The sequence below is a fragment of the Ochotona curzoniae genome, unplaced genomic scaffold (assembly GCF_017591425.1).
Source record: "Ochotona curzoniae isolate NIBS_2020 unplaced genomic scaffold, NIBS_Ocur_1.0 patch216, whole genome shotgun sequence".
Taxonomy (NCBI): domain Eukaryota; kingdom Metazoa; phylum Chordata; class Mammalia; order Lagomorpha; family Ochotonidae; genus Ochotona; species Ochotona curzoniae.
Genome location: NW_024466769.1, coordinates 699,221 through 712,189, shown reverse-complemented (window position 1 = coordinate 712,189; position 12,969 = coordinate 699,221). Strand labels below are relative to the sequence as shown.

Genomic DNA, 12,969 nt, shown 5'->3' with positions numbered 1-12,969 from the left:
CTGTATCTGCTGTCAGAGTAGTTGGTTTTGATGCCTGGTTCCAGCTGCTGACTGTAGCTTCCTGCAAATATAGGCCCTGGAAGCAGTGATTGTTTAAGTAATTGGATTCCTGTTACAAATGTAGACTTGAGTTGAGTTCCTGACCTGTTACTTTGGCCCTGATGTGGTCCATTGCAGGCATTTGGAGTGTGAAGCAGAGGGTGTTAGCTCTCTGTCTTTCTACTTCTCAAAGAATTTGAAGTCATGCTCTACACAAGTCATCTAAATCCAGTCGGTGGATTTGTCATGTTACTCATTCTTTGCCATGTTTTCAAAACTCAAGTAGCCAATTGATTTTATAACTAAGGGCCCATAAGGTTAGTGTCAGAGGCTGGGGTGAGTAGTACGGTCTTCAGAATCAGAGATGAAGGTTGGTTTGGTGAGGGAGGGGTATCTGTGGTGTGAATGATGGGGAAATCTATGGGGAGAATGATGGGAATCTGAAGTGAATAGAGGTCTTTGGAATAACTAATCAATGGTCAGAGTGGTGGATGGTGGTGTCTGTAGATGGGAAGTGAGGTATAGGTGGTGAATGGTGAATGACTGAGCTGAGGCATGGAATCCTGGGGTTAAGTGATTGGGCAGCTCTGTGGTATGATGATGGGGAGTTTGTAGGGTTACTGATGAATAAAGAGGATGAGTAGTGGGTCTATGGGGTCGGTGATGAGAATTGGTAGGATGAGTGATAGGGAGACTTTTGGAATATGTTTTGGGTTTTTTGGAGGGAATGAAGATTTAGGGGGTGAGTAGTACGGGGTTAGTAGGGTGAATGATGGGGTCTGTGTTGTGAATGATGGAGGTCTGTGGGGTCAGTTATGGAGTCACTTTTCATTCATGGGATGAATGAAAGTGATGATGAGTATCTTCGGAGTTAATGGTAAGGTAAGTGATAGAATGTGGGTTAACTTTTCAGGATGAAGAAGTCGAGTGATAAGGTATATGTGAATGGGTGTGAGGTCAGTGTTGGGAGCTCTGTGAGATATGGCATGTAGAACCTGTGGGGTAATTGATAAGGGATATGTAGTCAGTGATAGGGAGTGTTATGAGTTGATTTGTGCTCCCCACCAATTCACATGTTTTAGCATTAGTGCCCCATGTGACATATTTGAGGAAGGGTCTTTAAGGAGATAGTTGAGGTAAAATGAAGTCAGAATGGTAGAACCCTCATCTAAGGACACTAATGTTCTTATATAAAGAAGACTCAAGGGGTGCAAGCCACGTAAGGACCCAGTGGGAAGTCAGCCAGCTATCTACAAGTCAAGGGGAGAGGCCTCAGAAGAAAGCAAGCCTGTTGACAGCTTGACCTCAGAATTCCGGCTTTCTCGCAGAACTGAGAGAATAAATTCCTGTTAAAGCACCGGCTCTGTTGCACTTTGTGACTGAAGCACCTGCTGATTACCACAAGGAATGAGAGGTGTAGGGGGTTAGTAGTGGGCCTTCTGTTAGGTGTGATCAAGGACAGTAAGCTGGGAGGTGACCTCTGCGGGATTGTAAGGCTGTCCGCAGCATGATGGAGGTCTGTGAGTGATGTGTTGAGGAGTCTGTTGGATAAATGATGGGGTATAGAAAGATGAGAAGCAGGATTCCATAGGGCTAATGAGGGAGCTTGTGGGACAAATGATCTATAGGGTCTACAGGGTGAAAGATCCGTGCATGAATGATGGGGTTCTGTGGGGGTGGGTTATGTGTGGTTATGGGGTGAATGATAGCGGTCAGTAGGGTAAACATAGGAATCTATAGAGGTACTGGTATTCTAGCATATAAGGTGTTTGTAGCAAGGCTTTGTGGTGTGAGGGGTGTGTGTGTGTGTGTGTGTGTTGGGGGTGTCTGTGACAAGGCATCTGCGGGGTGAGTGATGAGGTCAGTGTGGTGAGTGACAGAGCTCGATAGGGTCAGTGATGGGTAAGTGTGAAGTGAGCAATAGCCAGATGATGCAGGGATGGGGTCTCTTGGATGAGTGGGGGGTCTGTGAGATGAATGGATGTGTAGCATGTGGAGTGACATGTGTATGTGGGACTGATACTGGGAGCTGGGAGTGAGATGGGCATCTGCAGGACTAGGGATGAGGGACCTGTGAAGTGAGTAATCAGGATACATGATGGGCATCTTTGGGGGATGTGCTTGGAGGCTGCAGGTTGAAGGATGGAAGGAAGGTCTGTGAGGTAAGTATTGGGGTGTAACTGGGGTGAGTATAGAGAAGTATTATGGACTGACCTACATCCCCACCCCTACCCCCCATGAAAAAATTCTATTGAAGCCCAAAACCTTAGTACCTCACAATGTGGCTTTAGTTGGTGATATGGATTTTAAAGAGATAATCAAGTTAAAACAAGGCCATTCTAATCAGAAGTGTCTAATGTCCCTATTAGGATAGTCATGTGCATTAACAGAGGGAAGACCATGTGAGGGAGGTATCTTAACTGCAAGCTGAGGACAGGTGGTCTCAAGGAGAAATACACCTGCTCGCACCTTGAATTTGAACTTTTAGACTCCAGAACAAGGTTAAAACTGTTTTTTTTTTTTTTTTTATCTTGTCTGTGGCCCTGTATTATGGAAGCCTTAGTAAACTAATGCTAGTAGGAAGTAGGTAGTAAGAAGATAGTTACTGCTAAAACAGATACCAAAATATGTGGATGTAGCTTTGGAACTGGGTAATGGGTAGAATCTGGAAGAGTTTTGAGGTGCATGTTAGAAAAAGCCTATATTGAACCTGGCATGGTAGCTTAGTGGATGAAGTCCTTGCCTTTCACATGTCGAGATTCCATATTGGCTCTGGATTGTGTCCTGGTGGCCCCACTTCCCATCCAACTCCCTGCTGATGCCTGGGAAAGCAATAGAAGACGGCCCAAAGCCCTGGGGCCCTGCACCCATGTGGGTGACCTGGAAGAGGCTCCTGGCACCTGGCTTTGGATTTGCTCAGCTCTGTCTGTTGCAACCACTTGGGGAGTAAATCAGCGAACGTAAGATCTTCCTCTGTGTCTCCTCTTCTCTGTATATCTGTCTTTCCAATAAAAATAAATCTTAAAAAAAAGTCTGTATTGTGGGTACCAGTTCTTGTCCCAGCTGTTCTACTTCACTTCCAGCTCTGTGCTTCTGACCTGGAAAAGTAGTAGAGGATGGCACAAAGTCTTGGGTCCCTACACCCACATCAGAGAGCTGGAAGAAGATCCTGGCTCCCTGCTATGGATTGGCTCAGCTCTAGTTGTTGTGGCATTTGGGGAGGTGAACCCAGCAGATGGCTGCTCTTTCTATCTTTCCCTCTCTCTTTAAATCTGCCCCTCCAATAAAAATAAATACATCTTAAAAAAAATAATAAAAGGCTTGGTGTGGTAGCCTAGTGGCTAAAGTCCTGCCTTAAAAGCGCTGGGATCCCATATGGGCACTGGTTTGTATCCCAGCTGCTCCACTTCCCATCCTGCTCCCTGCTTCTGATCTGGGAAAGCAGTGGAGGGTGGCCCAAAGCTTTGAGTACCTGCACCCGCATGGACAATCCAGAGGGAGCTCCTGGCTCCTGGTTTCAGATTGGCTCGGCTCTGGCCATTGAGGCATTTGGGGAGTGAACTAGTGGATGGAAGATGTCTTTCTTCTTTCTGTAAATCTGCCTTTCCAAAAAAAAATAAATCTTTTTCTAAAAAGATTTTATTTTTATCACAAAGTCAGATATACAGAGAGGAGGAAGATCTGTCCAATGATTCACTCCGCAAGTGACTGCAACGGCCAGTGCTGTGCCAATCCAAGCCAGGAGCCAGGGACTTCCTCCAGGTCTCCCATGCGGGTGCAGGGTCGCAAGGCTTTGGGCTGTCCTCGACTGCTTTCCCAGGCCACAAGCAGGGTGCTGGATGGGAAATGGCTGCAGGATTAGAACCAGCACCCATATGGGATCCTGGCACATTCAAGATGAAGACTTTAGCCCTAGGCCACTGTGAAGGGCCAAAGATAAATAAATCTTAGAACAAACAAACAAAAAAATCCTGTTTTGCTACCATGGTCTGATGTTTGTGTCCTGTCAAAATTCCTAGGTGGAAGCTCCCATTGTGGTGGTATCAGGGTGCGAGGGCTTGGGGAAGTGATTAGATGATTAGACAGGGTGGAGCCTTATGAATAGGATTAGTGGCCATACAGGGGAATGTGAAGCCACAGTTCAACCCCCCACCACATAACAGACAGCAAGGCACCATCCATGGAAAGTTTCAGCTGGAAATGAGGATCATGTGAGCGGAAACCAGAGAAGGAAAAAAAAAAAACCAATTTGATTGTGTTCTAGTTTTCTGTGGAAGGTCAAATTTGTAAGTGATGAACTTGGATCTTTATTTGAGGCAATTTCTAAGCAAAGGCTTGAAGATGTGGGATGTGGTCTGATTTCTCATCACTGCTTATAGAAAAACATGACAGGAGACAGTCACATTGAGAAAGAGAGTGTAGACAGGAACCAACTAGAATATGCAGATTCAAAAAACCATTTGGCCTATTCAATGTTACAAAACACAGAGAAAGCATGTTCTGGGGAGAATATCCCAGAGTGTGACCGGACAGTGAAACCATAAAACAATCATGGGCGTGCCCTGTTGAACTGATCAGCAGTGTCAGCACAGGCCAGGCATACAGGCGAGATCATAGCAGCAGAAACAATGCTGACTTGGACTAAAGGGGACAGTGATGGGACAAAACCATGAAAAGTCCCTGATCGCATGAGATGTTACAGGACAGGATGATAGAGCTTACATGCATTTCTCTTCAGGAACACCAAAGAGTGATCCCCAAGGTGAGGCCATCTCTGCTGTAGCATCAGTGGGCCAGGCTGCTGTCCCAGTGGACCCAGAACTTGATGTCTCCCAACTTGGTGAGCCCACAGACAGATCGTTCAGCCTTTACAGGGGATTATTCTCTAGCCCTAAAGTACCAGAATGTACCCTGTTAGGTTTGCAACTTACTGGGGACTTGTGATTCTTTTTCCCCCCATTTTTTTCCTTTCTAGAATGCGAATATCAGTCTTGCACTTGTCTTACCACTGTATTTTGGAAACAGAGAACTCATGTCACAGCTTCACAGTTAGAAAGGAATTTTTGTCTCGGGATGAATCATATCTCAAGTCTCACCCACGCTTGATTTAGATGATATTTAGTAGAGAATTGGGATTTAAAGCTAATGCTGGAAAGGAGTAAGAGTTTTGGGTTGCTAGGATCCAGGTACATGTATTTCACTTGTAACAAGAATGCTACAGACTGAACTGTCTTGCCCACCTTCATACAGTGAAGCCCTAAGTCTCAGGACCATACAATATGATTATATTTGAACATGGGACCTTACTGAAAAATGTGGATTAAGTTAAAATGAGACCAACAAGGCCCTAATCCAAATACCTGGTGCCCTTATCAGAAACAATCTGCATATAGAGATACCAGATTGGGTGCCCAAAGAAAAGACCACATGAGGCTACTGGAAGAAGGCAGCCCCCTGTAGGCCAAGAGGAGCCTCAGAAGGGGCTAAAGCTGCCAGCATTTTGTGCAGCCTCCAGAAGCCTGGTGGCATTCTGTTAGGGCAGCTTCTGTTAAGGGGACTCTGGGTAGAGTCAGGGGGTAGCCTTGAAGGGAAAGTCTGCGTGGTGAGTTATGGAGTCCACTGGGTAAAGAATGGGAGCCTGTGGGGTCAGCCAGGGAGTTTGTGAGGTCATAGATGGCAAATCTATATGATAATGACAGGAGTCTGGGGAATGAATTATGGAGGGGTCCGGGGGGTTAGTCATGGGACATTGATGGGATTAGTAATTCCAGATCTCTCAATGTTAGAATGAATATATTTTATTTCCCGATTTAAAAACTGCCACCATCACAGGCCTCCTATCTTTCTCTTGAACGTTTGCTCCAGAAGCTCCTGGCAATAGCTCCCTGCAGCCCATACCTTCCATGTCTCTGGCCCTTTCTATTCCCACCCATCAGCCTGAGTGTGACAGATTCATTATCTCTGTCCATCCCAACCTGTGAGAGCAGGATTAGACTCTTCTGGTGGCCAGCAAGTACTTCATCAGCCCACATCACACCCTAGGGACCATGGCTGGCTAGTTCTGCTTGCCCTTGGCTCTTGTGGCCTTGGCATCCAATGAGCTCTGAGCATGCATGAGATGCTTCACCGAATCAAGCACGAGGAATCCGGGCAGCACCAACCACAGGCCATTGAGGAAGACAAAGTAAAACCAAAAATAGAGAGGGTGGCCCATCTCCCCATGCTGGAATCCATCACGATGCTCCGTCAGGAAGTACAGCACGTCCCCGTAGACCTGGCCTGTGGGAGGCAAGAGGAGGAGATGCAGTCCCCGTGAGAAAGAGGATGCTACTGTCTCCCCAGCTCTCTATTCCAGGGCATTTTCCAAGTTGTCGTTCAAAGTCTCAGGACCCAGGATCCCAAATTCAAAGAACTAGGGATTCTAAAGGGATTGAGCTGAGAAGCTGAGAAAGCAGAAAAGTAATGATTCCAGAAATCAGACAGCTGAGCATTTCTGCATTTAAGAGAGCTCACATACACACACACACATACACACACACACACACACACACACACACACACACACACACACACACATGAGAGAGAGAAAGAGAGCTTACATTTCCAGAATTGAAAGAATTTGGAGCATTAGCGTTGTGACATAGCAGCGCCATTGTCCCATGTGGGGACCAGTTTGTGCCCTAGCTGCTCTACTTTCCAATCCAGTTCCCTGCTAAGTGCCTGGGAAAGCAGCAGAGGATGGCCCAAGTCCTTGAGCCCTGTACCCATGTTAGAGACCTGGAAGAAGCTCCTGGGCTCTTGGTTTTGAACCAGCCCAGCTCTGGCCATGTAGCCATTTGAGGAGTGGACCAGAGAATGGAAGATCTCTCTGTCCCTCTCTCTTTCTGCAATTCTGACTTTCAAGTAAAATGAATAAATCTTTTCTAAAAAATGCAGGAATTCAAGACAGTCCAGGATTCCAGAACTAAAGATAACTCCTCTTAGCAGGACTAAGGGGAGTGAACAGTTAAAGAACACAAGACTGAATCTCAGAAGAAGGAAGCTCAGAGTCCTGATCCTGGAGGATGCAGGGCTTCTGGAAGCTTCGCTGGAGATGGCATTGGAGTGGAGGAGACCAGAATTGTCCTGCTAGAGAGGCAAGCACAGGGCTGTTCCAGAACCCTGGGGAGTTTGTCTTTCCAACTGACCTTCCCAGCCCGCTGTGGGCAGAATTGAAAGCTTCCCCCCTGCAGGGATGCACCTGTGTTCCTGCTTTCCCCCTTCCCCCACTCCTCACACCCTTTGAAGACCATCTCCTCACCCACAGACACCACAAGCTGGAGGATGAAGCGGAGTGGGTGCTGGCGGAGAAAGGCAATCACTACCCATACGCTGAGTGGTCCCCACAGGAAAGCCGTGATGGTCTCCATGCACACAGTAAAGTTGTCACCCCTGCAGGAGAAAGGATGGGGTTGGGGGATATGGGCATGAGTGCAGGCCAGGAGTGCTCCCTGACTCCCCACCACCCTGAATCAAGGCAACCCCTGAGAATAGAGACAAACACTTACAGGATGTATCGGCTGTCTCCTTTGGCATATTCTTTCCCTGGAGTAAACAAGATAGACACGTGAAGGGTAAACACAGTAAAAAAAAAAAAAAAAAAAGAGGAGCTCACATTTGTGGGAGTTAAAGTCCCTGTGAGAAGACTGCATTTCTAATTCACTGAGCCTTGGTTTCCTCATCTGTGAAATGGGGCTGCTCTTCTGGATTCTAGAGGTGAATGTGGAGGTATGTGACAAGGTTTGTGGAAAAAATAGAATGAAAAGATAAGTCCATTTTTGCTGTAAACAAATTTTGAAATCCATTCAGCTGGCTCATAATTTGCATTTCCCCTCTCTCTTGTTGATACAAAGGTTGTTTACACCAAAATCAACTTATCTTTTTAATTCTTTTTTTTCCATGCATTTTTTAAAAGTGCCCTTGTGTGCTAAGCCTGACACAAAACAGTACTGCTGTGATTGTGGCATAAGAGTGAATAACAGAGTGAATGAAATAGCCAATAAGAAAGGGGAGACAGGTGAACAGACCAGTGAACCAAAGAGGGAGCAGAGAATGGATAAGAAAGAACTACCTCAAATGAAATTAGGCAGGAGGGTTCACAAAACAGGATTTCCAAATGGCTGATAAATACACAAAAGGCCCTCAAATGGTAAAAGCAACTAGCAACCATGATGAGATACCACTCATACCCACTAAAATTTAACAAACACTGGGTGAGAATATGGAGGAACTAAAATTTTACTATGCTGCTGGTGGGAATGGAAAAAGGTACAACTGCGGTTAACATTGTAACATAAAGCTGCTGCCTATGGCACCAGCATCTCATATAGGTGCTGGTTCATGTTCTAGTTGTTCAATTTCTTTTTTCGTTTTTTAAAGATTTATTTTATTTTTATAGCAAAGTCAGATATACAGAGAGGAAGATCTTCTGTCCGATGATTCACTCTCCAAGTGATTGCAACAGCCAGTGCTATGTCAGATCCCAAGCCAGGAGCCAGGAACTTTCTCCAGCTCTCCCATGCAGGTGCAGGATCCTAAGGCTTTGGGCCATCCTCAACTGCCCTCCCAGGCCACAAGCAGGGAGCTGGATGGGAAACGGGGCTGCCAGGATTCGAATCAGTGCCCATATGGGATCCCAGTGCTTTCAAGGCGAGGACTTCAGCCGCTAGGCTACCATACTGGGCCCTGGCTGTTCCATTTCTAATCTAGCTCCCTGTTAATGATCCTGGGAAAGCAGCAGCAGATGATCCTAGTGCTTGACTCCCTAAAACATGGGAGACTTGGAAAGAGCTCTGGTCTCCTGGCTTTGGACTGGTCTAGCCATAGCTATTGTGGGCATTTGGGAGTGAACCAGCAGAAGGAAGATCTCTCTCTCCATGTAACAGAGGGAGATCTTCCATCCACCAGCTCACTCCCCAAATGGTCACAGTGACAGGAGTGAGTCTGATATGAAACCTGGAGCCAGGAGCTTCCTCCAGGTCTCCCATATGGGTGCAGGGACCAAAGCATTTGGCTATCTTCTGTTGCTTCCCCAGGTGCATTATCAGGGAGCTAAAGCATTATGCATGGATTTTAAAAAGCAAATGTTTGCAACCAATAAATTTTAATTTCATTTTCCATGGACTTTTTAAAATACCTTCACATTTACCCAAAAATAATGAATGCAGATGTCCATTCAAAAACCTGGCTGAAATATTCCCAGCCATGCTACTCAGGAGGCCAGAAAGGAATATTGTTTCTAACAACCTAAGACTGGGACAACTTCCCATCAATACCTGTTGAGTCAAACAGACATCCACACTTTGCTTCCTATGTTCTCACACCATAAGGATCAACATGTAAGACTTCTGTGACCCTAGGGCCTGGTTCTAATCCCAGCGACCCCATTTCCCATCCAGCTCCCTGCCTGTGGCCTGGGAAAGCAGTTCAGGATGGCCCAAAGCCTTGGGACCCTGTACCCACGTGGGAGACCTGGAAGGAACTCCTAGCTCCAGATTGGTTGAGCTTTGGCCATTGCGGGCTTGGGGAATGAATCATCGGACAGAAGAACTTCCTCTTTGTCTCTCCTCCTCTCTGTATACCTGACTTTCCAAGAAAAATAAAAATAAATCTTAAAAGTATCAAAAAATTAAAAAAAAAAAAGACTTCTGTGACCTCACAAGTTGTAGATTGTTCCCCACCAGCAAGCTGGCTGTGTTGCAGCACCAAACCTGCGACTGGGCGTCCTGTACTCCCATTCAGTGCAGAACCACCACCCCCCCTCCACCCCCTCAGGTGGAAGGCTCAGTTCCCTTAAGCCCCCAGGCCATGAACTGGAGTTTGCATGACTCATTTCTTAGACTTGATGAATATGCTTGAACGGCTCACAAAGCCTCAGAACACACACATTTTCTAGTTTATCACAAAGGATGTGGATGAAGAGACGCATAAAGCAAGGAATGAGAGAAGTGTATGGTTATCATGCCTTCATTAGGGCCCACCCTTCTATGTGGGTGTTATTTTGGACCTTGTCTTTTATATATATATAATGGAGGTGACATTACTTATGCATGATTGCTAATAAGTCTGGTGGGGAGCCCCAGCAAGGCCTGTCCAGATGCTACAGCATTCCATTTTTGAGGGCATGGGGTGAGACACCACTGGAGTGAAAGAAGCTTACTATATTCCATGTGTAGTCTGCCTTTCTCTCACTTGCCTTGGAGAACTATAAACCAGGAATTGTGGATGCAAACCTCTTGTACATGTGATGTATATGTATCATAAATACCACAACTGTTTTTTTTTTTGTTATTGTTGTTCTGTGTGACTATTATGTGCAGCCAGTTTTCCAAATAAACTAGCAGAAGGAAATATGGTGGGTGGGTAAGTAACCAAGATGACTCCCGCCTAGAAAGAACCCAGTACTCACACAGTTGTGATAAAAAGGCTTGATCTCCAAGGAGGATCTCATGGTAGAGACTGAACCAGCCCTCAATCACCAAGTGAATGAACGCACACACTGCAAACCAGCACAGGGATAGTCGCCGCCAAGTCCCCAGGGGCACGACAGCAGCCCGGGCTGACAGCATCCATGTGATCACAACCAGGACCCCTGAGACAGAGAAGAGGCCAGCCAGGATATGCCAGGTAGGGCGGTCATTAGGCACAAAGTTGTCCAGCCTCAGGTGCCGAGGCCAATATGGATGCAAGGGGCCACTGTTGGAGGTCATGATGCTTGGCGGGCTTTGTGTGGATAAACAGGTCGCAGGCAAAAGGAACAGGAACAACCTGGACAAACAGAAATCACAAAATGAGATTGTAAAATCAAAGCTACATAACATTACAATAGAAATGCCAATGGGCTGAATTTAACTAACAGACAGTGAGGCTGGATTGAAAATAACCTAATTATATGCTGTTTGGAGAACATGACTGAAATAAAAGGCCACTGAAAGGTTGAAAGCTTGTTGCAGCTCAGTGGCCAAGACACCTGCATGCCACAGGACAGTGCATGGGTTCTGCTTCCTGCTGATGCACACCCTGGGAGGCAGCAGGTGATGGCCCACGTACCTGGCTCCCTGCCACCCATGTGAGAAATCTGGATGGAGTTTCTGGCTCCTGGCTTTGGCCTGGCCTAGCCCTGACTGTTGCTGGTTGCTGGTATTTAGGGAGTGAACCAGCAGATAGAAGGTATCTCTCCCCCTCTCTGCCTTTCAGATAAGTAAAAATACATAATATTTTAAAAGTTTCCAAAAAAAAAGTCTAGTGATAACTAAAGAAAAACCATTAAAAAATAACTTTCAGTGAAATAATTTTACAAAAAAACAAACAAATAAAAAAAACACCACCACAGGAAATAGGAGGCCTGACCCCAAGAGGTTCCAGTTTCAAGAGGTCCCAGTTTGGAAGCGAATATACAAACCAGAGTTGATTTGAAGACCAAGGTCAAATCCTAGCCATCTAGAGTCAGACTTGGGGCTGGGGAGAGATTGGGGGTTGGGGGGCGACTCAGGATTGGGCCCAAATCGCAGTGCTCACAGGACACACAGAATCGAGACTTAATTCCGGGGTTCATTGGTCGCAGTCGGTTGGGAGAGTCACAGTCAGTCATCAGGTCTAGTCTTTGTTTGGCGCGAGTCAAAGGAAGCTAGCCTGGTCCCACAGGAGTTATCAGTGCCTAGCATCTTCCCATGTAAAACTATTCCCCCGCTTTTAGTCCTGGAAACTGCAGCTGGACAACGAAAGCGAAAGGAATGATTGGAACCCACGAAGACCCTTAGCCCAGCGCCAGCTCAGAAAGCCGGAGCTTTCCTCAGAGTCTAGGGTCTTGTGGACAGTTGTGGTAAACAGAAAAAGGACCGCCAACTAGGGAGTCCACCAATCAGAACTAGAACCCTCGGGTCCAGCGGCTCAATGAGAAGGCGGACCCACCCTCGTCCGGACAACCGCGCAGCAGCTGCATCTCGCGCAGGCGCACGCCTTGGTGGCGGGGAAAGGGTCTGGCGATCAAGTATTAGGGAAAGGAGGAGTGAGTCGGCCGGAGGGCACTCACCCAGCCCCGGGACGGCAGTGGCGGTTCCAACGGTCTCTCGGCTCTCTTCTCTCTGCGAGCTCGCTGGCTCCGTGGCGTAGCTCCTCCGGGCTGTCCTTCCCTTCAAGGGTTCCCCCGCCCAATAGAGCAGGCCAATGGAGAGGCGAGGAAGACGGCAGGTGCGGCTCCCAGCCAATGGGAGCTCTCTGTGTGCAGTTTGGCCCGGTCCTCTAGCATGGTGCCATTTTTGTCGTTGGCTGAGACCCAGTCAGGAGCGGGATAGAGGCGGGGCCATGCCCTGGTGGGCTGGTCAATCTGTCTGGCTCAGTCCTTTCAACTCTGCCTTTGTTTCTTACACTGAACACCCCCTGCGTTCCCAGACTAAACCACGGAATCTTAATATTACAGGCCGATCACACACATCCTGTACCCTGCACCCCCTCCCCTCCCCACCTCCCTCACGCCGTTCAGCGCTCAGAACTCTGTGAGGATAGCAGCAGTAAGCCTCAAAAAACTAATCAGATTTCAATTCCTTTAGCCTGGCTGGCCAATTGGCATGGAGATTCAACGATGCCAATTCTAAAGAATCAGGCAGAATGCCATAACCCTAAACCAGTGGGCACCCAGAGGGAGCAATGCATCAGAATCCAGACCCATCCTAGACCTACCATCTGTTTAGCACCTGCAAGGTGCAATCCCAAACAATGTTTTGCTTTCCTTCCTTGTTGTCTGGCGAGAGTGGTCAGTCCAAAGGGGGAGCCCTAGATTTGTCAGCTCAGTATCAGACTCCTCTGATACCCATCTGTGCAATCTGTCTCCCCTCCACTCAAATCAAATAGGACCAGGACTTTTCTGCAGGCCCGCCATCCAATCATGAACCA

At 47.1% G+C, this 12,969-nt stretch overlaps 1 protein-coding gene across 2 annotated transcripts; it reads right to left on the bottom strand.

Annotated features, from left to right (window-relative positions):
• Nucleotides 1-5,821: 5,821 nt before the first annotated feature.
• LOC121166740 (3-beta-hydroxysteroid-Delta(8),Delta(7)-isomerase) lies at nucleotides 5,822-12,222 on the bottom strand. Of its 2 annotated transcripts, none has more exons than XM_040996009.1 (5): nucleotides 12,110-12,222; nucleotides 10,487-10,845; nucleotides 7,587-7,623; nucleotides 7,340-7,470; nucleotides 5,822-6,318 (listed from the first exon to the last, which is right to left on the bottom strand). In XM_040996009.1, the coding sequence occupies exons 2-5, from the start codon at nucleotides 10,785-10,787 to the stop codon at nucleotides 6,095-6,097; spliced, it is 693 nt and encodes a 230-aa protein (XP_040851943.1). In that variant the 5' UTR covers nucleotides 10,788-10,845; nucleotides 12,110-12,222; the 3' UTR covers nucleotides 5,822-6,094. The 2 variants fall into 2 exon arrangements, with proteins under 2 accessions (XP_040851943.1, XP_040851944.1); XM_040996010.1 differs by lacking the exon at nucleotides 12,110-12,222 and adding an exon at nucleotides 11,989-12,062.
• Nucleotides 12,223-12,969: the final 747 nt, after the last annotated feature.